The following is a 26439-nucleotide window of genomic DNA, read 5'->3' on the forward strand; positions in this document are numbered from 1 at the left end:
CCCACCAGGCTGTACCCTCTCTCACCTCTCAACTTAGAGCTGCATAGTGAGATGGCCCCATAAAGGCAGGAAGTCCCTTTCCACCCTCCCAGCTGGCTCAGTATATGCTTTTAGAGAAACTACCACGACCCAGGTACCATTTGAGGTTCTGAAGTCAAAAAGAGGAATAAGATAAATGACCACAGTCCATGCCCTTAAAATAGCTCACAGTCTAGTTAGGGAGGCAAACAAATAATTATAATGATGGGTGATGGATGCACTAATAGAAACGTGTCCATCGTAACAAAGTTCAGAAATTGGACAGAGGAGGGAGTGGTGCTGTGTGAGAGAGATGAAGTGGGTTTCTAGAGAGGGGAAAGGCATCTTTGTAACATAGGAGCACAAGTCCGGCTCTGGCCCTGCCAAAGCACCCAGTACATCACACAGTGATTGCCTGGGCAGCTGCTCCCCGGTCCCCCAGGCTGTGAGCTTCCGCAGGGCAGACTGTCTTACTCATTGACACGTTGCTTCACCTCTGGGGACTGACACATAATGGGCGCTCCATACATATTTCTGATAGAAAGATCAAAGGATGGGGAGCAGAGATAGGAAACAAGACTAGACAGGTGCATAGGGGTGAGACCAGAAGGCCCTGGTATGCATACTGGTTTCCTAGGGCTGCTGTGCAAACTATGGCTTCAAACAGTGGAAAAGTATTCTCTTCAAGTTCTGGAATCTAGGGAGTTTGCAATCAAGGCCATGGTCCCTCTGAAGGCTCTGGGAAAGAATCCTTTCTTGCTTCTTTCAGATTCTGGTGGCCCCAGGGCACTGCATTCCGTGGCTCCTGGCAGGATAACCCTAATCTCTGCCTCCATCCTCACACGACCTTCTCCTTCTCCCCTTCGTGTGTCTTCATGTTTTCGCCTCTGCTTATAAGTATACTTAGTCTTTGGATTTAGGGCCCCCTAAGTCCAGAACGAGCTTGTCCTGAGATCCTTAACTAATTACATCTGCAAAGGCACATTCTGAGGTTCTGAGTAGATAAGAATTTTTGGGACACTATTCAACCCTTTACATCAGGGAAACTAGGTTTTATTGCTTTAAGCTGGTAGTAGTTTTTAGACTTTGGACATCAGATTCCTCTGGAAGGTGTGTTTAACCAGAGTTGGGCCCCATTCCCACCGTGTCTGTTTCAGTGGACACTACGGTGGGCACTGAGAATCTGCATTTCTGACAAGTTCCCTGGTGATACTGATGATGCTGGTCTGGGCACCACACTTTGAGAACTGCTACCTTAGGCACCAGAGTAGCCCTAATCCATCACAGACCTGGGAATGACAAGGTAAGAGCTGTACTTTTAGTGGACCATGCTGGAAGTCAGTGGAGAAAGGTTTGGAGAGAAACACGACCAAAGGCGAGTAAAGCACTTGAAAGGCAGTGGCCCTGGAGAAAGTGGATGAACCCCTGTCCCCAACTAAAACAGTGACAATGAAATTAGAAGATGGCAGAGTGGAGGGTCCAAGTGACATAAGCTGCTGATACAGGATACCGGAGGTGGGAACCAGGAAGACTCTAGAGGGACCCCCATGTAGCTGGCTTGAGCACATAGGCAGACGGTGGTGCATGCTGGGGATGAGGCAAAGAGGAGGTGTGCAAAGTGAGAGGACGAGTTTGGTTTGGGGGTCTGAGATATCTGTGGCACACCTAGGCACAGTGCCTAACAGGTGGCTGGATCTGAATATCAAGAGAGAAGTCTTGGATTGAGGTCATTTGAGAGTATAAATTCAGTTCTATATTTTGACATTAGTATGTATTTGTGAGCAGACTATCAGACTCACAGTGACTTAAATTACAAAGACATTTAATTATTAACCCTAACAGGAAGTCTGAAAGGAAGGGACTTCAGGGCTGGTTCAGTAGTTCTGCCACATCTTTTTTTTTTTTTTTTGGTCACACCCACGGCTTGCAGAAGTTCCCAGGCCAGGGATAGCATCCACAGTGGTGACGATGCCAGATTCTTAACCTGCTGAGCCACCAGGGGCCTCCCATTCTGTCATATCATTAAGGACTCAGGCTACGTGTGCCATTCCATGCTGCCACCCTCCTGTCCTGGCAATATTTCCCATCAAAGATGCAAGATAATGGCCATGCCTGTGTCCAAGTTAGTGAACTCACATCATAGGGTCAGAGCAGGATGGAAGGGGATAGAGAAAAAGGTACCACTCCCCTTTCAGTGAGGGAAATCTTTTGGGAAAGCTCCAGGCAGATATCTCTTTCTATCTCATTGGCCAGAACCAATCATTGGCAAAGATGCAGAGGACAGTGATGGGCCGTGATCCATTCCCAGGGCTGGGGAAATCCTCTCATCAGCTGGTGTTCCCCCCACTCTTCATTTTTTCTATGTCTTGGTCTCATTCTCTCCCACTGAAAATGAACATTTTCTTTTCAATGGTGGGGGAGGCAAAAAGAGTTGATGAGAGGGAGGCCTGGCCACAGATAGTTCAGGCACCACGGAGAGTTCCATGGCTTCACACAACTCCAGACTGACTAACCCAAGAAAAAGAGCTTTCTCCAACGTCCATACAGACAATGTCAGGGAAAAATTCTGATTGGCTTCGGTATGTGCCTAATCCTTGGACTATCACTGTGGCCAAGGTTGGCCTTACCCATTCTTAGGGGTGGGTGACATTGCTTTATCAGTATTGCTTTCTTATAACTATTGTTTTATTAATATTACTGTTACTATGATCACTGCTGCTATCACCACTGCTACTCTTATTACTACAATTACTACTAGTACTATTATTGGATGGACTGAAATAGAAAGAGAATGAAGATCGGGTAGAAAGGCAGTAACATAATTCACCCTTCTGGCGATGGGGGTTTGGATTGTGGTGGAAAAGCAAAGGAGGATTTAAAGGTTAAAAAGATTTTTTTTTAAATAATTATTAAGTTTGGATCCAATGCATATTTCAACTCTCTTACCAGGGGAAAGAATAACATTCATTGTTTTGATTCTGGAGGAGACAAAAACTTGCTCAAAGCAAATTTCGCTCTTTCACCTTGTTTCCTGCTCAGCAAATCAGAACTTGCTCACATACCTTGGTTATGCCCTACTACACGGCACTATTCAATGCTGTAATGGCTCAGCTCAGCCCCCAGTATTTTCACTTTTCAATTCCATCTGCCCACTTATCCTTGACTCTGGAGGATCCCAGAGTACACTAGCTTCCTTCTTTCCTGTAAGAATGAATCCCAAGTTTATACTCTCATTGAATTGGCAAAAAAAAAAAAAAACAAAAACAAAACAAAACAAAAAAGAGCCTTTGGCAATAGGAGGAAATGGATAATTCCTTCCTAATGAGAAAAGTGCTTCATTTTTCATAACTCTTGAAGGCATGGTTCCTTTCACAGTTGAGAAATAGCTGTCATCACTCCATCTCACCTTCCCCTCCAAGTTCGCTTTTGTTGAGGCAGAACAGCAGTAATTGGAGAACACTCTTCAGGGGTCTCTAACCTCCCCAATCAATCCGTGGACAACCTCAAAGCCGACAGTCATTTTCCCCAGGACACAACATCTGGCTTCAGGACAATGCCTGTTATTCTGCCTCTGGTAGAAACTCTGAGGTGTCCAGCCCCACGCAGGACTGATGGGCCCTGAAGGATGAGTCAACTGTGGCCACCCCCTGACATGCACACCAAGGAGTAGGAGGTGATGACAGGCTTCTCCCTCTGGACTGACTTTAACACCAAGTCTGCCTCCTAGTTACCTTATCCCAGGACTCATCTTTCAGATCTGTCATCTGGGGTTCCTTTGAAAGCAAACCAGAGAAAGACAGACGTCATGGTCCACTTCTAATCCTCCTTTTCTGGACCCACCGCAATTCATTCTTTGTGACGGAGGACCTTGCTTTAGTCAGTCCCTATGTGTCATTTACCACCAGCAAGGCAGCCTTCGCAACACCTTTTAAAGTAACATGTTGACAGAATTGCTACAGCCATTAGGTCAGGGTTGTAGACCCTTCTTCTCACAGCAGATCTTCGCACTCGTGCTGTTTCGGGCCAGATAGTCTTTGCAGGGAGAGGCTCTTCTGTGCCCTAGAGGATGTTTAGCAGAATCCCTGGCCTTTCTGACCAAATACCACTAACGCTCCCCTATGTGTGGCAACCAAAAATGTCTCTGGACGTTGCCAAATGTCCCGAAGGAGGCAAAAAGCACTCCCAGTTGGTTGAGAACCACATCATTAGACACAGGCCTTAAATGGAAAAGCAAGGCGAAAGGGCAGGAGATGGCCCCATAATGTCTTTATCTGGCTGGATTTCTACCAGCAATTGTGCATTCCTGCCCCTCTGGCCCAGGCTTTCTCACACTGACTGCCTCTCTTATCACAGGGTAAAAGCCAACTCATCTTGAAGCTTGACCCTTGTCCTTCTGTTGATGACAACAGTAGCAGGGAGGCAGTGGTTGTTCCCCCAAAGGCTGTCAGCTCATTAGTGAGTTCTAATAGCCAGAAGGCACGGGGCTTCCCTGCAGAAACACCCAGGAACAAGGTTGCTGAGCTACTGGTTTTCCTGCCTAGATGAACAATGCTCAGCTGGAAAGAGACTGACCAGAACAACCATGAGTTCATCTGCTCACCTCTCCTCTGGGTATAGCCTCAAAAGGGTTGCCCCAATCAATCTCCCCACACCAGAGCTCAGGGCTCAGCATCGCGTTGTCTGCATTTCTGAGTATATTGACAATACCTCTGGGAACAACGGCACCCACCCCCTTGCAGAGCCTTCAGTTCAGATCTCCTTAAGGTTAGGTCTCAACCCCATAGTCACCTTCGATGGGAAATATCACATCAAAATATAATAACCCAGACAGCATAGTCTAAGAAAAGCTTGTCTTTCTGGAAAATGACCTACAATTACACCAATTTCATTAAAGGGTGTTCTTAAAATGCCAACATATAAATAACCCCCAATTTAGGAGAAAGATCATTTTTTAACCTAAAAAGTTTCACTCATTTTTCAGAACACACAGCACACGTAAGTAAATCATATTGAGATCTGACCCAAGGGGATGTTTTTCCTATTTTCAGCTTTATTTGATGAATGATGCAAATATTTGTACCCATTCAAACTGATGGCCAAACCTTTAATAGTCACACTTGTCACTTTAAAACTGCATCTCTGAAAGGCTGAAGCAACAGCAACAAACAGCTCCATGTGTTCTCAGCACCCTTCAAAGTTTGAGCAGAGGTTTCCTAACACACTTTCCTAGCTATCTGGTCTACCTCCTTGGTTAACAGACTTCAAAAACAGATCCAAATGGAAAGAGGATCTTAGAACGGAGGAATTAGCTTTGCAATTAATCAGCGAGATGATGGCTAGTCCTGATGAAAATGGAGGAATAACTACATGGTGAAATTACCAGGTATTCTTGTAGGACTGAAACTCTGCTAAAATATACCCAACAGAGCACACTGCAATATATATTTTTTCTATTTAATAGTTTTAACTTTTTGCTCTGACAAGTATTTAATTAGATTTTGATTTAAACCCCCCCCCCGCCCCCGAGAGACTTTTAATCAAATTTATTGTTTCAGGGAAACCATGCCCAAAAAGCAATCAACTTAATGAAACAATATGCCACTAATCACCCAAGATTCATGTTTAAAGATGTGAATGACTCCTCTGTTGTGTTGCAAATTGCCCATCACTGTCTACTAAACATATCTGTGGAAATGTCACCAGGATGTTTTCTGGCTCTGAATTCATGAACTTTAAATAGTACAATACTTTGCATTCATGCTAACTGGTTTCAAAGTACAAACGAATGACCAGTTATGGGTAAAAGGACATTGTCCTGTGAGAGAGGAGCCCAGTTTCTTCCATAAGTAAGAAAGTGACCCTGGACAGATAATTTAACCACCAAGCCTCAGTTTATCTATAAAATGAGGGGACTGGACACATTGAATAATATTTCCCAGACTTTAGACTTCAGTGTGACCTTCTTGAATGTGGCCAAATACATGTGCCAATTGTTCTATTAATAGCGCTATTCTCTTTTCTTTAAATCTCATCATCTTTTTGATACAAATTTATCTTAATAAACTTTAAATTAGTACCATAAATGGGAAACCAGTTATCAGTTGATATAAATACAGAAAACCAAATGAAAGCAAGAAGAGTATATTAAATTTGAACCAAATACTACTGCCAGCCCAAGGCTCCGATCCTGTCACCTGTTTTGTGATAAAAAGACCTGTTTGCATGAAACAGAGAAGGTATTCGCAAAGTAACTATTTGGGTATTTCTGGGCCTTACAACCCTGGTTGCAACTACTTGACTCTGCCATTGGAGGGTGGGAGTACCCACTGACCAAATGTATATGAGTGGGTTGGCTATGTTCCAATAAACCTATTTACAAAAGCAGGTGATGGGCTGGATTTAGCTGCCATCTACAGTTTGCCAGCCCCTGGATTCAAAGAGTGTGAAAGATGTACTATTACCAGGCAAAGACTCATAAGACCCTAGAGTTTCCATTGTGGCTCAGTGGGTTAAGGACCCAGAGCAGTCTCCGTGAGGATGTGACTTTGATCCCTGGCCTTGCTCCAGGTTGAGGATCTGGCATTGCCTCAAGCTGCAGTGTAGGTTGCAAATGCAACTTAGATCTGGTGTTGCTGTGGCTGTGGCATTGGGCTCAGCTGCAACTCTGATTCAACCCCTAGCCTGTATGCCATAAGTGCAGCCGTAAAGGGAAAAAAAATTAAAAATAAGTAAATAAAAGGAACTTCTTTCCCAGCTGGAAATCCAACGGGCTTTAATATAGCCAGTATTCCGTATCACCCATTTTGAAAAAACCTGAGTTGCATTTCTACCCTAAGAACTACAAGAAACTTCTTCCCTTTATCTTTTGCTCCTTGAATAAGGTCTAGGATTTCTTACTTGTACAAAGCCTCAGCATATATATTTTTAAAGTTGTCTTTCTCATTCATTGGAATGTCCATGGAAAAGTTTCTAATTTTTATCAGATCGATGGTTCTCAATCTTGGCTGCACATTAGAATCATCTGGAGAGTTTTTAAATGCCTATACCTAGCGGTGAGCTCTATCTTAGCGATTCTGATTTAACAGGACCAGGATGAGACTCAGTCATTTGTGAAGGCACACAATTAGCTGTTGCAAGCTTGCCAAGTCAGCTCCAGCTAGGATGACCAACCATCCTGGTTTCCCTGGAAACGTCCCAGTGTTAGCACTGAGAACCCCGCATTTCCCGGGAAACCCTCAATATTGGGTAGTCGAGCTGTTGTTCACCTTAGTGCCAGCCCACCACTGGCAGAAAGTCCTCGATTCTTTCCAGGAGGGCCAGAAACAGTTTCAGAGAGGAGATGAGGCTTCAGCAAATTTCTTTAAGTGGATCCAGGCTCCACTCTTGCCCACAGAATCAATGGTGGGCAACTGGTGTTTAAAAGACGGAGGGGCCCGAGGCTCTGGGCTGTGGGTCCCTGTGCTTCTTTGGCCCTCTGGGGACTCCAGAAGGACAATAAGGACACTCACAGCACCCGTCCTCCGCCTCCCCAACCTCACACGGTAGGCCCCTTGCTCATAAGACAATCGGCAGTCCTTTTGCGTTGATTTTGTTAGGCAGGGAGAGGTTGCATTTTCCCTGTGAAAACATTCCAGTTTATCAGGCTGGGAGGCAGGCACCCCAAAGGAGCAAACGCCAGAAACTGGCCATCCTGCTGGCCAGTTTCAAAAAGCCTTTCCAGTCTTCAAAACGCCTCTGCTAAAATTCAACTCCCTGGCCTACTGTGGTCCTTGAAGGATGATCCCGATGAACTAAGGGCCAGATTTTTCGGAAAGGGGGAACTGGAAGATTTGGGATGAGACAGGGAGAGGAGGAGGAAGGAGACGGTCAGAAAAGTCGGTTCCTCCCTGGCCAGCTCTGATCTCGACAATGAACTCTCTCTACCCAGGACTCTCACTTGTCTCTTTTCTCCAGATTTATTGAAATATCATGGACATAGAACTTTCTGTAAGTTTAAGGTGTGAAATGCGTTGACTTGATCTGCTGTATACTGTGAAATGATTACCAGCATTAATTAGCTAACACCCAGGCATGGCACACAGTTACCATGTCTTTTTTTGTGGTGAGTATATTTAAGACACGTTCTTAGCAACTATGGGGTATATAATGCAGTATTATTGAACTATAATCACTATGCGATACATTAGATCCCTAGAACTTACTCACTTTATAACTTCAAGTTTGTGCACTTTGACCAGCCTCTCTCCTTTCCCCCTAGTCCCTGGTAACCATCATTCTGGTCTCTGTTTCTATTAGTTCGGCTTTTTTAGATTCCATATATAAGTGACATCATATAGTATTTCTCTTTCTCTGACTTATTTCACCTAGCAGAATGCCCTCAAGGAACATCCATGTTGTTGTAAATAAAAGGATTTCCTTCTTTCTCATGGCTGAAGGATATTCCATCATATACCTAATACGCCATCATATATTATCCCTATTTATCTATCTATCATCTGTCTTCTGACCTTCTTTATCGAGGCACCCATTGACAGGCACATAGGTTGTTTCCACATCTTGGCTATTGCGAAGGATGCGGCAGTAATCACGCTGTCATATTTTATCTTCCTGGGATTCTGCTGGATATGGCAGGTGTTGGTCCCAGTTTTCAGAAAAGAAGATGTGATTCCATTTGACTCAGAAGGCATAATGGGAACAGAGTTTGACAATAACGCCTCTCCTGCACACACACTTTGCCCTGGGGAGAGGCTGTTCCTTTTGCCTTGCAAATATGACAACTGGGCCTTCATTTTTCATTTCACTTCCTATTGTCTCATCATCAAGAACACTTATTGATCCTATGGCCAAGCCAGTGGTCCTTAGCTTCCCACGTCAGTAGGCAAGTCATAGGTCTCAACTGGTAGTTCTATAAAAACCAGAATTCTAGGAATTGAAATGAGTGCCTCTATCATTAAAATTTTTTTAAGTTATTAATTTTGACAGGGACAAAAGAAATCAGTTAATGAGAAGTTGACAGTAGAGTTTCTGGATTCAGATTGTGTAGGTTTGAATTCCATCACTCACTAAGCTGTGTGACCTCAGGCAATTAATTAACCTCTCTGTGGTTTGGTTTTCTCATTTGCAAAATGGGAAGTAATAATACCTACTTCATAGAATTATTATGAGGATTGAGTGAGTTATATATAAACTGTTTGGACCAGTGCTTGGACACATATTAAGTAAGTGCTTCATATCTGGCTGTCATTCTCAATTTGAAGTGTTTCTCGCATTAATTTCTCTTAAACTCTCAGCTCCTGCTACTACTTATCTACAAGCACAAAATGGTTCTGATTTAGGACAAAATTATATAATCAGCTATTTTAAAGTTGCCACACGAAGCATCATGTCAAGGGCTTATTCAACCCTCAGAAGGAATCAGGTCAAGATGGAAGAAAGAAATAAAAATAACATTGAGTCTTCGCCACATGCCAAGCATCCTGCCAAGCCCCCCTTTTTTTTTTCTTTTTTTTTCTTTTTGCTTTTTAGGGCAGAACTCATGGCTTATGGAGGTTCCCAAGCTAGGGGTCAAATCAGAGCTGCAGCTGCCGCCCTACACCACAGCCACAGCAACTTGAGATCCAAGACGCGTCTGTGACCTACGCCACAGCTCATGGCAATGCCAGATCCCCGACCCACTGAGTGAGGCCAGGGATGGAACCCACATCCAGATGGGTACCAGTCGGATTTGTCTCTGCTGCGCCACAACAAGAACTCCCTGCCAAGCACTTTTAACACATATCCTTTTAACAATCCACAAGCAACAGAAACTATTATTACCATCTTTCCGGTGGGAAAACAGATTTAGAAAGGATAAGGAGAGAAATAGCATCACGCCAGGTTCAAGGGTAGGTATCTTGGAGCAGGGGGACTACCTGTGTGACCAGAAAGAAGTCTCTCTCCCAAAATGAACCTCAGTTTCCCCAACTCTGTACAAGGCAAATGTTGACCAAATGATCAACATTAACTCAAGGTACCATGAACTAGCGGCAGGGATGTTCACTGCTAATGCTCAGGCAGGTGCAGGCGTGTCCGAGGCTCTCCCCAGCACAGCCTCCATTTTCCTCCTGCTTAATACACCCAGGCCATTGGCTAGTTCCAATCCTGATTCCATGTCAGCTCAAACAACTGCCCTCTTTGGATTAGTGTGCTGTGAGCCCTCTGCCCTCTGCTCCCCAGCACTTCCTCGGAGACGTCCTGTCTCAGAGTCTGGATACCAAGCAACCACTTTCAAATATTGACCGAGCAGACGGCAGCAAGCCAAGGCTCCGGCGGACCTGCTCTGGAGAGACAGCAAACAATCCAAATGCCACTCCCATCACATTCTGATAATATTTCAGAGTTTACACATGATCCTGACATCCTTATGTCGCCCAGCATCCCATCTCCTACATGCCCCCAGCCAAGCGCTCCCCATAATCTGGCACAGGGGTACTGCATCCTGGATAGGACCACATCCAAACCCCACACCACCCGTGAGTCGGGCACCTCCACGGTGAAGCAGAGGCAACAGAGGCTTGGAGAGCTGGGCCAGCTTGCCCACATCCTCCAACCTGGAGAGCATAACTGAACACAGTGGACCCGACTCAAGTTCACACTGTGCCTGTATGTCACATTTAGGTCAATCCTGTTTGGTCTGCAGCAGCGCTGTGACAGGTCCTAGTAAATACACATGCACCCAGAAAGCATCATGCTGTGGTCCTTTCCTGGAATATTCCTTCCCCACCTCCACCTGTCCTCTTCCCCACCCTAATTCTTGCTTGCCTGATTCCTACTCATCTTTCTAGAATCAGCACAAATGTCAACTTCTCCTTAAAAACTCCTCTTTCCTCTCTCAGCTATTGGCAGTCAAAGAGCTTACCATATCAGAAGGCAATTGCCACTGATCTAGTTCCATGTTTATGTCCCCAGGGACAGAGACTGCGATTCATAGATCACTGAGTCCCCCTCACCTGGGGTCATGTTTGCCACATAACAGATCTTCAGTACTTTTTGCTGATGGAAGAGGAGAGAAGAAAAAGAGGAGGAAGGAGAAAAGGGAAGAAGGCAAAGGAAAAAGAGAAGTGAGGAGAGGAAGCAGAGAAGAGAGAGGAACTGTTCAGAGGTCCAATGTGCCAGCTTTGTACTGCTTTTTAAGGAATTCACATGGCTGTCATGAGACAGGATGTTCTTATTTTCCAGGCTTAATTCAATGAGGTCACACCTATTGGTGAGTGGGAGTGTACTTAAACAAGCGTGTACTCCTGGAAAATCTTGGTTACTATATAACTGTACAGAGCAACCAACTTGCAAACCACATCCCTCCTCTAACTTTTTCACACACTCCATCCCCAGAGCTTGATGCAATTTGGAGGATGATTTCTTAAAACCCTCCCATTTCATCCTAAGAGCTAACCCTTCCTTGAATCGCGCTGGGTCAGAAGCCTTTGATCAGGTGTCTGTTCCTCCACCCTAGCCCTTCCGGCCGAGGCTATGATTCAGAACTTGATTTAGAACCAGCCTTCTTCCTGGGCAGTCCATGTGCTGAGGTTGGCACATCCCTGACTCATTTCAGAGTGGGTGTCTCCAACATTCTTTCTGCCCAGGTGATGCTACTTCCTAGGTCCGTAGAATCTATTTATTTTCTCTGCCTTCTCCCTCAAGAAAAATGGATCCTTTGTTGCCTTGTTTTAGATGCAGGAACATGGAAACACAGAAAAGTGACCTGTAGACATGCCAGAAGGAGTGAAAAAATAAGACAGAAAGCTCCCAGCATAGTCATGCACCGGGCAGTGCCTTTTGTAGAGTATGGAGTATTTGTTTAATGTGACCCTGACACAACAGCACGATGGCCAGCACTGCCCCCGCCTATGTCTCAATGGGACCCTCACACCCAGAGGTTGTGAATTACCACCCTGATCAAAATGTGGCGTGGTGGTGTCAGCCCAGGTCCCTCGGCCTCCACACAGCCTGCATTTTTGACCACCTTACTGCCCTGGGTGATGTCTGGAGCACTAAATCTGAACTGTAGGTGATGAATGAAAAATGGATCCTTCAAGTGCCATTTATAAGGCAAAAAGTCCCCGAGCAGGAAAGGGTTTAGAATATTCTGGAAAGGTCATTGTTGACCTGCCTTCAACAAACGTTAATTGTTCACAATTATTAAGCATGTGCGCCCTCTGCTAGGCTTCCTTTTAGATGCTTTGCATGAATGACTTCACTTAAACTCTCACAAGAGACCCACAAGGTGGGCGATATTATTATCCACATTTTTGCCATGAGGAAACCACAGCTCATAGAGGTTCCCAAATTTGTTCAAGGTCACACAAGTAATGAGCAGTCATGCTGGGATTCAAATCCAGTCTGATTAGACTCAGTGGCTACTTATTATAAATGTGATATTGTCCAGGGCATTGCCAGATAGATGATAGAAGGATGGATGGATATATGGATACATGGGTAGATGAATAGAGGGATGGATGGATAGATGGATAGGTAGATGGATGGATAGATGGATGGATAGATGGATAGGTAGATGGATGGATAGATGGATGGATAGATGGATAGGTAGATGGATGGATAGATGGATGGATGGGTGGATGAATAGATGGATGGATAGATGGAGAGATGGATGGATGGATAGATAGATGATGGAATTTCACAGTATCAAGTTTGGAAGATGTCTATATATCTACATATGTATATCTTCCAAACTTGTCAAGTCAAAATATGAAGAATCAAAAACCTATTACCACAAGACAAAAAAACAAGAGATGGCCCAAAGAGGCAGAGACAGGACTAGGATTTCAGTGCCTCCTCTACATCGGCACTGGAAATGCTCTCTCACAGAAGCCTCAGATCTCAGCAGGCGGACACTGCCCCTATTTTACAGATGAAGAAATGGTGGCTTAGAGGTTAAATGGCCCAGGTTCACACGGCTGCTAAGGGGCAAGACCCCGTTCAAACTTGGATTCACGTGGGCTCAAAGCCCAGTCTCTGTTATCATTGTTATTAGGACAATAATAAAGGACACCTAACATCATGTCCTTTTCTTGTCTCTCAAGTGTCAGTACAAAGGCTGTTAAAAAAAAAAAAAAAGTCAACACAAAACAATAAAAGGAGCGTTGTCCCACCTCTGTTATGCCTTGGAGTTGAAAGCAAGTGGAATATTCGCGGGTTTTCCTCAACCGCCACAATCTCAACCCTCCACCCCCATCCTGGAGCCCCTGCACCCCCTTTTTGTGTCTGACTCACATTCCTGCAAACCTGCTGTGTGCCGAAGTTCTGCTGAGCGGCCTCAGGTCTCACAAAGAAAATCTCCTGATGGGCAAACAGGCCCGAGGCCCCAGAGCCAGCTGCCTGGCCCGCTAACAATGAACAATGGGTCGGCTCCACACACATTCCGGAGATGTTCATTACCCAGCTCGGGAGAACGAGCCAGGGACACGGGCACCCCTGGCATCAACACTGGGTCTCGCTGCTGAATGCGTCCATTGTAGCCGTGCCCCAGCCATGCGGAGGGAGGACTCCTCGCAAACAGACGGTTTTCTTTTTCTCTCTGTTATCTTTTTTAAAAATCACATCACATGATTCCTGCCCTCTGACATGCAATACCCGGCTGTTATGAAAAACAGCATGGAATTCTCTTCTGATAAGGAAAGATGACCAACATGGCTAAGGGCCATTCCTAGAAAGTGAATGGTGACTTCAAACTGCCCTTCGGAGGGTCGCACATCTAATACAGACTTTTATGCTGCTTATTTGTTAAGCAAAAAAAAAAAAAAAAGGAAGTCTCAACATCATCTTTATTCCTAACATTGACTCAACATTCTCCCACTGCACCCCCGCCATCACTATTATTTTGGACTAAATGACACATTATTACTCATTTTTTGGCCTTGGAAAAACAAACTGGACATGTTCAGAAGGTCTTCCCACCCCTCTGCTCTTAAAACTCTAGGATATTTGCATCGTGGAACTTTCTTGCTAAAACAGGAAGGGAATGCCACTGCATACCTGACAGAGTCAGACAGTGCTGGTTTGAGCCCTGGCTCTGATTCAGCCGTTGCCTGGCCAGGCGATCTTAAACATGTCCCCTCGTGGCTTATGCAAGCTCTGGCAGCATCTTTGTGCAAATGAGGGGAAAGTGTCCCTCTGGGGAGAAAGCAGCCCTGCCAGCACAGAGTTTGGCAAGTGTAACCCAGATGGACCCTGAACGGGGACCCTCAGGACAGGCAGAGCCTGAACAGCCATTCACAGAGCCCTGTGTCTCTGTTTCAACTTGTCACCTGTGAAGTGGGATAGATAATAAGGGTTCCACCAAATTCTTGTACCAATGAGTCTAAAAGGCCATGCAGAACAGTTTATGAATCAGCCTGTAGATAGGAGATTTCTGCTGTTCTGGTTCGATTCCACCTCACTTCCTGAGCTGCCTGTAATGCTCCTGATGAAAAGCAAAGGCACGATTTAGTCCTTTGAGATTGCTATTTCTTGTGCTCCCACACCCAGAGAACCAGCCTTTTAGAATATGATCAAAATGCAGGGTGGGCTTGGTCAGTGCACAGCCTGTGCAGCTGCACAGGGCCCGGCACTCAGGAAGGCCTTCCTCTTGGTTGAACGTTCTGATATCACCATCTCGAAATTCTTAATCATTTTAAACCAAGGAGTCCTACATTCATTTAGCATTGAGCCCCACAAATTGTGTCTCTGGAGCCGCCAACAAGCCTCTAGAAGCACCAGACAGCTTTCTTATAGCTCACAAAATACTAGGAAAGGAAAACAGGACCTGCCATCCCTCTGCTGAACATGTCATAATTAGATTGTGAGGCAAGATGATGATGCACGGTACCCAAGGGGCCTTAGGAGACAAGTTGAGCTGCAGCAAACCTGCATCGTGCAAGACCACAAATTCCCTGACCTGCCTGAACCCAGGCTTCTGCCTCTGTCAAGCAGCCAACTAATGCCTACTCTTCCCTGTGAATAATGAACAAAGGTCTGTAAATGAAGAAATTGTTTAGCACATAGTGGGTGTCAACAAACTTGAGTCCCTCTCCCAGCTTGTTTCAGGAACAGGTATTTCAAGACGGGCCATGAGTCACATTGCAAACTCAGTGGGGTGATAGGTGGCCCCGAAGAGCCGTTTGGTTCTAAGCATATGATATTCCATTAACAGAAACCTAGAAGCCAGCCCTCCTCCGCTCCATAGTTTTGCCTATAGTTATTCAATCTCAATCTCTCTTTTTCTCTCCCTATCTCCACTCTTCTTGTCTCCACATTCATGCTTCCTACATGTGGTGGACAACACGGCACCATCAGCCCTCTACCCACACTTGTCAGCTTGGCAAACCAGGCAAGGAAAAACATCTCTCTCGAGATATCCACAAATCAACCAAGGGAAAACTCTAAGCCATCCCACTTGGATTACAGCACCACTCCTGAGCCAGTCACTGTTGCCATAGTGACAGGGTACGAATCTACCCAAGGGCAGAACAATGGGGCTCAAGCCTCCTGACTGACCACCCCCACGAGACGATACGAAATGGGGGAGGGAAGTCCCCCAAAGGAAATAAGGTTATCGGGCAGATAAACACAACTGGTACTCTGTGCTTTATGTGGTTAACGGCTCACTCCCAACAGGTACCCAAAGAAACGGAAGGAGGGAGAGTATAGACTAGCACTTAAACCAGCCTTCGTTGAAGGATCATGGGAAATATGTGACACAGGTTATCAAAGGGCATCTCTGTGAGGAAGGACCAAGAACTGAGAAACCACTGGGTGTGTTCAAAGCTACTAATGGCAAACTGCAATTAACCTTCCGTCGTTACATTTTTAACCCTCCTTCTTTAAAAATTAATTTAATTTTTGTGTGTGTGTGTGTGTCTTTTGTCCTTTTAGGGCCACATCCGAGGCATATGGAGGTTCCCAGGTTAGGGGTCTAATAGAGCTGTACCTGCTGGCCTACGCCAGAGCCACAGCAATGTCAGATCCAAGCTGCATCTGCGACCTATACCACAGCTCACAGCAACACTGGGTCCTTAACCCACTGAGCGAGGCCAGGGATCGAACCTGAGTCCTCGTGGATGCTAGTCAGATTCGTTAACTGCTGAGCCACAACGGGAGCTCCTTGAAAAATAATTTTAAGTGAAAACAGGTCAACTGAAAGAAAAGTAATAAGCAAATAACAATAATGTAGACACAGATAGCTGTGGACAAATCAGGGCATATATTATGCCAATGACTGAAGTGCAGGAAACATTAGTAAATATACAGAGCTTTCTCTCCCCAAGGGATGGTGAAAAACCAGCAACTCTGCTATTGCCTGTCCCTAGGATATCTCTGACCAACTAAATATCATTGCGTGACTGGCAAAGCTCTAGCCCAGGGTGCCAAATGGACTTGTAAGAAGATCCTGGAACCCTCAGCTTCTGGCCAGCAATGCCTCCTCCCTCGACATACTGTGTCTCACAGCAAAGGCAGAAATTCGGCCTTCTAGGACAGTGGCCACTGTGTCACACTCTCTGTCTCAGAGACAGATACACAAAGGTGGGGTTGATGTGAAAGTCGCCCCTCCCGGAGCTGGCCAGGCTGATTGTCCTTGAGGACAGAGGGGCTCATTCTCCGAGGTCATCCAAGTCCAGCTGGCTCCAGGGAGTACCAGCCCCCTCTCTGCGGCCAGAGTTTCCCCGGCTGATTTCCACATGAATCCACGTGTAAAGTGGCAGCTGGTCCCTAATTTGGATGTCTGCTTGGTCTTGCCGTTAGCTGCCACTTTCAGCCAGAGGTAATTCTGAAATGCCTATGTTGTCCACTCACCTTCTCAATTATCTTTCTCCAGGCCAAAGCGAAAAGTGATCAGGGTTTCGATGTTGATCGAGATGCCAAAAAGCTGCACAAAGCCTGCAAAGGAATGGGTATGAAAGATATTTTGTTTGCTATCTTAATTCTGAAGTTGATGAAACATGATCTCATGTCCAAATTTCCCATGATCTTAAGAAGATGACTTTCCACTTCTCTTGTATACTCCAAGCTGAGTTGATGACTTTTAAGGTTCTCTTTATAAGCATTTGCAAATGTATAATCAGATCCTATTACTTCTCAGGATTCAATTAAATAATTAGAAATTGAATTTTATTTATTTATTTATTTATTTATTTTGCTTTTTAGGGCCACACCTGTGGCATAGGGAAGTTCTCAGGCTAAGGGTTGAATGGGAGCTACAGAGGTTGGCCGACACCACAGCCACGGCAACGTTGGATCCTTAACCCACTGAGCGGGGCCAGGGATCGAACCCGTGTCCTCATGGATACTAGTCAGGTTTGTAACCCACTGAGCCACAATGGGAACTCCCGATATTTTCATACTTAATTTGAACTTGAGGTGGAGGAATGTTTGTGAGCAGTGTTGTTCGTGAGCTCAATGTCATCTAAACCCTCTGAGGCCTTTTATGGGAGGTGGTGGGGGATCAGGCTGATTAGAACTGGATTAGGCACCTGGGGGCAGCATCTCAAAGTAGAGCAAGTGGAGATAAAACAGTGGCCAAGGTCAAGAATCAAGGGGCAACACTAGGGAAGCTACTTACATCCAGGCCAAGGCAAGTTCGGGGCCAAGAATGGGAGGCTAAGCGAGATGAGGAGTAAGCAAACCCGGGCCCAGGTGGGATGAGGGAAGGAGCATCCAGGGCTATGAGAAAAGGCTCTGGAGCCCAAGGAAGTCACTGATAAAACAAGGTTCTAGTCCCAGAAGCCTGGAAGAAGGTGGAATCCAAAGCTCAGATAGAAGGAGTTACCTTGAGTGGGGAGGGAGGAAAGAGTGAGAGCGGGAAGTGGCACATCGATGGGTGTTGGAAGGGGAGGAAGCCGAAGGTGGTCAGGCCTGAAGGTGGATGTTGCTTGGGGAACGGAAGGCACGGTTGTCTGCTAAAGGGATGGAGTGTGGAGTCTGGCTGATGATTTGGAACAGCTTTTGAGTAGAAAAGAAGGCAGAGGTGGCCAGGGCAGACTTATGCTGAAGGCCGCATGGAGTAGGAAGAGGCCAAAGAACAAATCCACCTGCCTCCAAAGGGTACCTTAAGTGCTGGGACTTTACGGAAGAGGCAGCTTCACAATAAGACACCACATCTATTGAACTCTTTTTGCCATACGTTTTGCACGCATTACTTCATTTAATAATAGCACACCTCATTTAATCCTAATTTTCCAGATGGTTAAAGTGAGGCTGAGAGGGGCTACGTGACTTGTCCAGACTCCCACAGCTCGTGAGCAAGTGGCAGAGCAGCGTTAAGCTCAGGCAGGAATTAAATCCCTGCTCTTGACCATCAGAGGTCGACCTTCGAGCTTAGGACAAGCTTCCACTTCCACGGGGGGCCCTCGGTGCTCTTCAGCACACATCTCGCATTCACTCAACAAGCCAACAAACACTTATCAAGCGCCTTCACTGCAGAGTCGTGTGTGACGTGTTTAGGAACCGGTGCTTTATTCTGAGACAAGGTGAAATCAAGGAGGACCTTACCTAGACAGCCACAGAGAGAACGGACTGGAGGCAGGTGGGAATGGAGGGAGAGAGACACGTTAGGAGGTGACCAGGAGACAGGAGAGGAGGCCGGTAGGGCAGTGAGTACGGACAAGAAGGAAGAGATCTGAGGCATTAATGTGCAGACACCCCAGGAGCTGGTCACAGACGAGTCGGGCATGAGGGAAAGTGAGAAGTCAGAAAGAACCCCAGAGCTCCTGTCTCAGGGAACAAGAGAGGCGTTATCATTTAACAAGAAAAAGAGGGAAGCGTGTGGAGGTGAAGTGTGGCGTGAAAGTGTAGATCATTCTTTAGACGTGTTGAATTCAAGGGTCTGAGGAATCCAAAGGAATGATCCAGATGAGCAAAGATATGTCTAGAACCAGGGAGAGAGATGCAGACAAAGACCCCAGATTTGAGAGACGCCACCACATGGGTGGCGGTTAAGGCCATGGGTGAGGACGAGCTCACCCTGGGAGTCTGCGTAAAGAGAGAAGAGATGCAGGAGTAAAGAGAGAAGAGATGCAGGAGTTCCCAGTGTGGCTCAGCAGGTTAAGGACAGGATGTTGCTTCTCTGAGGACACAGGTTCCATCCTTGGCCTCGCTCAGTGGGTTAAGGATCTGGCATTGTTGTGAGCTGTGGTGTAGGCTGGTGGCTGCAGCTGTCATTTGATCCCTAGCCCAGGAACTTCCACATGCCACAGGTGCAGCCCTAGAAAGAAAAAAGAGAGAGAGAGAGGAAAGATGTAGGCAATCCCCGCATTCAAGGCAAATGTAAAAGTAAGATGGGAAGGAATGGCCGAGAGATGGGATGAGAAACAGGAGAGAATGTGTCTCCAGAACCAAAGGGAAAGAGTTCCCAGGAGAAAGGAGTGGGGGAAACGTGTAAAACCCTATCCACCCTGAGGCCAAGGAAGAGGAGGAGGTGAGCGCTGGATTTTGCAGCCCAGGGTAAAGCGATCACCACTACCGGAGTAGCTCTGGGCGCAGAGCTGGAAGCAGAAGGCTCGCCGCTGTTCCCTGGGGTGAGAACAAAGATGAGGGAGCTGTTCCATCAGAGAGGAGAGAGGCTCGCAGCCTCAGAAGGCTGAGGTTAGAGGAGACTAGACAGAAAAAGAAGGGGTCTGTTGAAGAAGAGTTTGTACATCCAGGAGAGAACGGGAATGGCTGATGAAGCAAGATTTTAGGAAAGCCTGGAAGAGGGGGAATCCCAAACACCATGAATGGAAAGAGGAGGGGAGGGGAGAGCTGGACTCGATACATTCGTGGGGGTGGCAGGGGCCCAACGTTGAGGGAGCTCTCACCTGGCGACCTGCCACTGCTCAGTAGGGCTGAAAGAGTTGGGTTGACCAATGGAGTCTGACATCCGAGTGGTGGTTTGGAATAGATGTTGAGTGGACATGTCCAGGAAACGACTGCTGATCCATGGTGAGGTCTCTGCTGAGCAGAGACCATGATTTCACCCTGGCTCCAACCCCCACAGCTCATGATTCTCTCCTGCAGCCTGAAGGCAGGACAAGAGAAATGGATGTTAGGCTAACCCCGGGTTTGCTGCCCAGGGGTTCCAGAAGAACAAGGAAGTTAGGGCATTGAAGGGGCAATAGCTTGGGAGAAAAAAAAAATAGAGGGACCGGGGGGCAAGGTTGACTGATTTCCTTAATTTTCTTTTCTTACATTTATTGGGAAACTTTTAACATTCTAGGCACTGAGCCAAGCACTCTCTTTATAAAATCTCATTAAGTTATTCCCACAAAAATCCATTTTTCAGATGAAGAAACAGGCCGTGACAAGTTAAATAGCCTACTCAAAGTCACGACACGGCAATTGAACCAATTCCTGTCACTCACTCCAAAGCCCACCAATTTAGAGATGCTACAGCTAAGCCACCTTGACCACATAGCTGCAATGGAGAGGTGAGTCAGGGGACAAGCATGAGAGGACACGGATGCTCTGTTAACAGCTGACAGGAGCCATTTAAGTCTACAGGGTGCTTTATTAAATTTGTCTTTTTCTTACTGTGCTATAATTGACATATCATAAAATGCACCCTTTTGCAGCATACAATTTCATGGGGTTCATTATATTCAGAGGGTTGTGTAACCCTCGCCTCTAATTCCAGAACATTTTTATCACCCAAAAGAAATCCCACAGGCATTAACGGCCACTCCCACTCCACCCTCCCTTCAGGCCCAGGCAGTCACTGGTCCATTTTCCATCTCTATGGATTTGCCTCTTCTGGATGTTTCATGCAACTGAGATTTTGCAACAGGTGGCCTTCTGTGTCTGGCTTTTTTCACTCGGCATCATGTTTTATGAAGACAAGTGCTCGATTTTTACTTAAAAGTAAATAAGCAGAGATTTTTTTATCCTAGGAATGAGTATTGTGGTAGAACAAAGATGGCCTTGAGTTCTTTGTGTCACTTCAGAGGCAAGAACTGGGATCCATGGTGGAAGTTCCAGGAAGGCATATTTTGCTTCAGTATAAGGAACTATCTCACTATGGAATAATCTGACTTGCCCAAGGGATACTGAAGTTCTGAAGGAGCTGGGGTTAGAGACGATCTGGAAGGAAAGTGGTAGAAGGGATTTCTACATAAGTATTATTGGATCAATTAGCGAGTAGGGGGCTGGAAATGAAGGAAGACAACTGGGTTGCTTGGTGGGGGGGCATCAGAGGAAAGCTCAGCAGAGAGGAACTGTTCCCAGCTCGGGTCTTGGCTCACCTTGTATTGGAACAACAGCTGTCGGGAGATGTGTTTGCCTGGAAGTGTCAGGATGTTTAGAGTCCTGGGTTGGCTGATCCAGCCCCACAGGTGTTTCCCTGCTGCCTCTCGAGTGAGGGCTTGACATCTGGATATTGGGTTGGAGACGGGCGCTGAAGTGGGTATGGGACTAAGTCAGCTGTAATTTGTGATAAATCCCTGAGTTCTTCGCCACCACACAAGTTTAGTTCACCAAGCACAGATGGAGCACCTACTGAATGCCAAAGTCACGTAGGGTTCTCTCCCCGCCTTGGGTGTGGCCATGAGATGGGACCACTCTTGTGGTTGGTTACTGTTGGAGATCCCCCGACATGCCAAGGGCTAAGCTGGGTACTATATATACATCACCTTGTGTAGCTCCCCCAACAACCCTGTAAACTTGTGCTATAATGACAGAATGGATGAGATCACCAAGCCTCAGAGATTATATACTTGTCCAAGAACAAAGCGTTATAATATGAGGGTGGGGCCTCGGGAAACAAGGGCCATCTTGAAAAAGCTATCATTGGGGTGAAGGGCTAGAATTCCAGCCTCTATTAATAAGAGCAAGCTCAAGCAAAACTGTACCATTGGCAAGATTTGTCTGCCAAACCATGCACCTATCCCATTGATATACCCTGGTAGGACTGGATTTAAATGTCTGTCTGGAAGAGACTTACTTAAGAGACATTTAAATGTCTCAGTCTTCCCTTGGAGCCTGTGGGAAGCCAAACCTGTGTCCAATAACCACAGAGGTGAGACGTATAGGTCATTTTTTAGTTTTTGAGAAGTCAAATTTTTTAAAAATGCAGATGAAATCAATTTTAACAATACACTTTACTTAACACTATATCAAAAATATCATTTCGGAATTCCTTTTTGGTGCAGCGGGTTAAGGATCCGGCATTGTCACTGCAGCAGCTCGGGTCACTACTGTGGTGCAGGTTCAATCCCTGGTCTGAGAACTTCCATGTGCCAAGGGCACGCCAAATATATATATATATATATATATTTGAAGAGAGCCGATATCAAAGTAATTAATGAGATACTTGATGTCCCTTCTTAAGTAATGAGCCTTCAAAAGACCATTTGTATTCTATACCTACAGACTATTTCAGCCATGCTGAGTCCTCAATAACCCCATGTATTGAGTAGAGTGAGGTCAGAGCCCTATGCATCAAAAAGATTAAGTGCATTCGCCATCCACTCACCCACCCAGGCAATTCAAAATAATAAGGATGCTAGACCAGGAAATAATATTTGAGTTTTACAAATAACATAAACCTGACAGATTCCTTGCTGTTCCTCTGGTTCCTCTGCTTTCCTGTCTCCGAAGGCTCTTCTTGGCCTGGGTCTTGGTTAACCCAGAGTCCCCAGCACGGACACTCCGTCAGGCCTTCCTCTCAGGGATCCCATCCCAGCAGGCCCCTTCTGAAGAGTGTCTTAATCTAACAGTGTGTGGACCCCCACATCCATTATCCTCTCTGAAATGTGGAAGGATGTGTGCCTTCCTCCCTCTGAGAAGTACAGAAACAGGGTCTTGGAGGGAAAAGCGGCTAGGGAGCAAGGCCGGCTGCAGTTGGCCTTGGAGCCCGTGGGAAGCCGAGCCCGGCCACCAGCACCCTGCACGGAGCACTCAGCAGGCACATGCGTCCTGGGTGTGGCATGGAGGGCACTTCAAACCCAGCAGCCTCCATCCTGCTGAAACTCAGCTCGGTATCTTCCCAGAAAATTGCTAGAAAAGCCAAAGCCAGGAGGCCCTCTGGCACATCTGGGGCTAGCGATTGCCCTGGTTCTGACCTCCACTGTGCAGGGACTCTGCTGTGGCTGATGCACGGTCAAGGCCGAGGTTCCTGCTTTCCTCCTTTCTTCAAACGTCTTTCCCAGAATCACTGGGGACTGGCCCCAGAGCCTTAAACCATTGTAAATGTTTACAGGAAATTGTTCCACTGCATAGACTGCCGCTGTGACACACATACAGTGAAATGCAAGATGAGGTCACTGTTCCGTAAATCGCTCCTTGGTCAGGGAGTGGTAATAGTTCCTCGGATAAACCTGATACCCGACTCAAAGGGCTTGAGGGAAATCTAGTCATTTCCAGGCTCTCTTCCCACCTCCAAGTTGCTGCTGGGCCACCCCCAGACTTAAAAAATATTCCAGGAAGGAAAGGCTAAAAAAAAAACCCTTATTTTTAAAATTTTAACTCAGTGTTCCTGAATGATGCGGATGTGGGTTGCCTCCGGCATTAGAGCAGAGGATTTCCTATTGGTCCCTGCTGCATGTCGCCCACCCGAGTAGCATGTGCCACTCACACCCATGCAGAGCTCAGCTCCATTATAACTCAGTGCCAACTTCTCTGTGCGTGCACTGAAACATCATTCACTCAGCAAGCCAGGTCTGATGGATACCGAGAGCCTTCCCTGTGGATTCTGCTACGAGCAAAGCCCTCTGCTTCTGGGGCACTTGCAGTGTCCCAGGACAGAGAAGGAGGACAGGCAACGTAAGGGACATGGGAAGGAGGGCCCACCTGTGCCAGAAAAGCCCAGCGGGTCAGTCTGGGAAGAGGGAGGAAAGGTGAGCATCAAAGCTAAAGTCTTGCAGGCAGAGGGAGCAGCGCAACTGTTATTCCGGATTCCAGGGGGCCGACATGGAAAGATGTGAAGCAGAAGAGTGAGCAGGTGATCTGCTCAGCAGCAAGGTCACTCTGGGGAAGCAGAGGCTGATGGGAAAGGTGAGGGTAAAAGAGGAAGCTCATGCGGGGATCAGCTCTGCTGATAGGATAGAGCAGAGGCTGGGGAGAAGAGGGTGGATCTGAGCCACACCAAGGGAGTGAGGCGTGAGGTTTTAGTGATGACAAATTAGAAGTGGGGTGAGGAAAAACAGGGAGCCAGCGATGAGCCCCCGATTCCTGGTGGGCACAATACCGCGAATGGACCCCCTGGGAGGCCGGTAGGTCTCTCTGGGGATGATGACTGCACGGATTCAGGTCTGAGATGCGGAGGCCCTAGACCTGAGCAGGAGCAGCCCATGTGGAAAGAAAGGTTTTTTTTTTATGAGAAAAAGAAATCCCTTTTGAGGTGAGAGTTCTGGCACTCAGAGATTAAAAAGAAATAATGTCACGGAGGAAGAAACTGGATACACATGACGTAGGTGAGGCTGCAGGAGGAAATGAAGAGGAACAGCAGACATGACCGTGCTGGATGCGAGCCAGAGGAGGCAGGCAACAAATGCTATTTTTGCAAGTGAGCTCATCCTAGTATTTTCTGTTTCTCCAACTGGAATGAAAGAGCTAGCTAGTCCTAGAATTGCAAAGGTGGAACTAATCCTTGAGACTAAGTGAACGGTCCATAGACACAGAGCTAGTGGCCATGGAAAGAATAGCACACAGCTCTCCAACCCCAGGTCACGGGTCAGAAAAGTCTTTCTTTTCCCCTTTTTTTTTTTTCTTTTTCTTTTTGCTTTTTAAGACCGCACCCGCGGCGTAAGGAAGTTCCCAGGTTAGGGGATGGATCAGAGCTGCCAGCCTATGCCACAGCCACAGCATCCTACACCACAGCTCATGGCAACACCGGATCCCCAGCCCACTGAGCGAGGCCAGGGATCGAACCTCAATCCTCATGGATACTAGTCTGATTTGTTTCCACGGTTCCACAGCAGGAACTCCCAAAGCAGTCTCAGTCCTGGCCCTGCCTTTCCAGATATGGCAATGAGGGCTGGTGCCAGAGTGAGAGCCAGTCAAATGTCCCTTTTGCTTCCTTTCCCCATTTCCAGCCAGGTCCTCCTCCAGCCTTTCCCACACTCATGATTCAGATTTTCCCTGCTCCCAACTCGTCTATCAAAATACATAAAACTGCATCTTCCCCGTCGCCTGCTCCTTCAGGCTCCTCATCTCTCAGCTGAGTAGGAGCGATTGTACATAATCAACTAATTCGATTCCATTCCAAAGTGACCAAGCACACACCAGTCACAGGCAGTGAGCGCTGAGAGCAGGGCTGGGAACAGGCTTATGCAGGTGCTCTCCAGGCTTTGGGCTGTGAAGGGAGGTTTTTTTCATTCCTTTCCTGGACTTCTCGAGATGCTGGGGATAATGGGTGGACTAGTTTCCTGGGGACCGCCATAACAAAGTACCACAAACTGGGGGGCTTTACACAACACACCTGTATTGTCTCTTAGTTCTGGAGGCCAGGAGTCTGAAGCCACCACGTCCACAGGCCATCCGCCCTCGAGGCGCGAGGTGCTCCAGAAGAATCTGTACTATGCCTCGTCTAGCTTCTGGGCACCGGAGGCTTGGTTCCGTGGCTTGTACATGCATCATCCCCCTCCTCCAAGCTCACAGGGCATTCCCCTGTGTCTCTTCACATCTTCTTGTCTCTGTGCATCTTTCTCTGTGTCCAAATTTCCGCTTTTTATAAAGACACCATTATATTGGGCTAGGCCCCTTCCTAATGGTTTCGTTTTAACTTGATAACATCTATAATGATCCTATTTCCAAATAAGGTCACGTTCTAAAGTACTGGGGGAATGAAGGTTTCAACGTATTTTGGGGAGACACACTATAACTGTTTTTTGGTTTTGGGTTTTGTTTTTTGTTTTTTGTTGTTTTTTTTTTTTTTGCTTTTTAGTGCTGCACCCACAGCATGTGGAAGTTCCCAGGCTAGGGGTTGAACGGGAACTATAGCTGCTGGCCTACACCACAGCCACAGCAATGTGGGATTCAAGCCGCCTCTGCAACCTACACCACAGCTCACAGCCATGGCAGATCCTTGACCCACTGAGTGAGGCCAAGACCAGGGATCGAATCTGCGTCCTCATGGATACTCGTTGGATTTGTTAACCATTGAGCCACAGGGGGAACTCCCACAATTTAACTCTGAACAGTAGGTAAGACAGATGGGACTTGGCAGTATAAAAGTATAAAAGAGTAGAAAGTGGGCCCTCAAAAGTGACTTTGGATTTTTTTAATCCAGGTGCCATGCACTGAGATGAAATGAGCAGGGTAGGGCATGGATTTAAGGATAGACAAGATGAGCTAAGTTTTAGCTACACGGGAAATTGAAATGCCTGGGGATTTGCATGGGAAGATGGCCACAGGCAGCTGGAAATAAGATCTGGACTCAGCAAAGGTAAGGGCTAGAGGCGCTGGTTTAGGATTCATCAG

The 26439-nt window shown here is 46.6% G+C and overlaps 2 protein-coding genes across 6 annotated transcripts in view; one reads left to right on the forward strand and one right to left on the reverse strand.

The window, feature by feature from the left end:
* The window catches only part of FAM91A1 (family with sequence similarity 91 member A1), an 87091-nt gene extending 73412 nt beyond the window's left edge, over nucleotides 1–13679 (reverse strand). Inside the window, exon 1 of the mRNA XM_085021716.1 lies at nucleotides 13288–13679. Coding sequence (XP_084877842.1) covers nucleotides 13288–13449 — 162 coding nt within the window. The 5' untranslated portion in view covers nucleotides 13450–13679. The remainder of the gene's footprint in view (nucleotides 1–13287) is intronic.
* The window catches only part of ANXA13 (annexin A13), a 58306-nt gene that overhangs the window by 5721 nt on the left and 26146 nt on the right, over nucleotides 1–26439 (forward strand). For 3 of the 5 annotated variants that reach the window (XM_021088956.2, XM_021088957.2, XM_013996500.3), the window contains one exon: nucleotides 16868–16943. In XM_021088956.2, the coding sequence (XP_020944615.1) occupies nucleotides 16868–16943 (76 nt within the window). Of the gene's footprint in view, nucleotides 1–14861; nucleotides 15026–16867; nucleotides 16944–26439 lie in introns of those variants that run through there. The other 2 variants (XM_085021720.1, XM_085021721.1) reach the window with 2 other exon arrangements.

Source organism: Sus scrofa, chromosome 4 (assembly GCF_054392235.1).
Source record: "Sus scrofa isolate SSC_HxYL_T2T_F1_AM1 chromosome 4, Sscrofa_HxYL_maternal_Yorkshire_Landrace_v2.0, whole genome shotgun sequence".
Classification (NCBI taxonomy): domain Eukaryota; kingdom Metazoa; phylum Chordata; class Mammalia; order Artiodactyla; family Suidae; genus Sus; species Sus scrofa.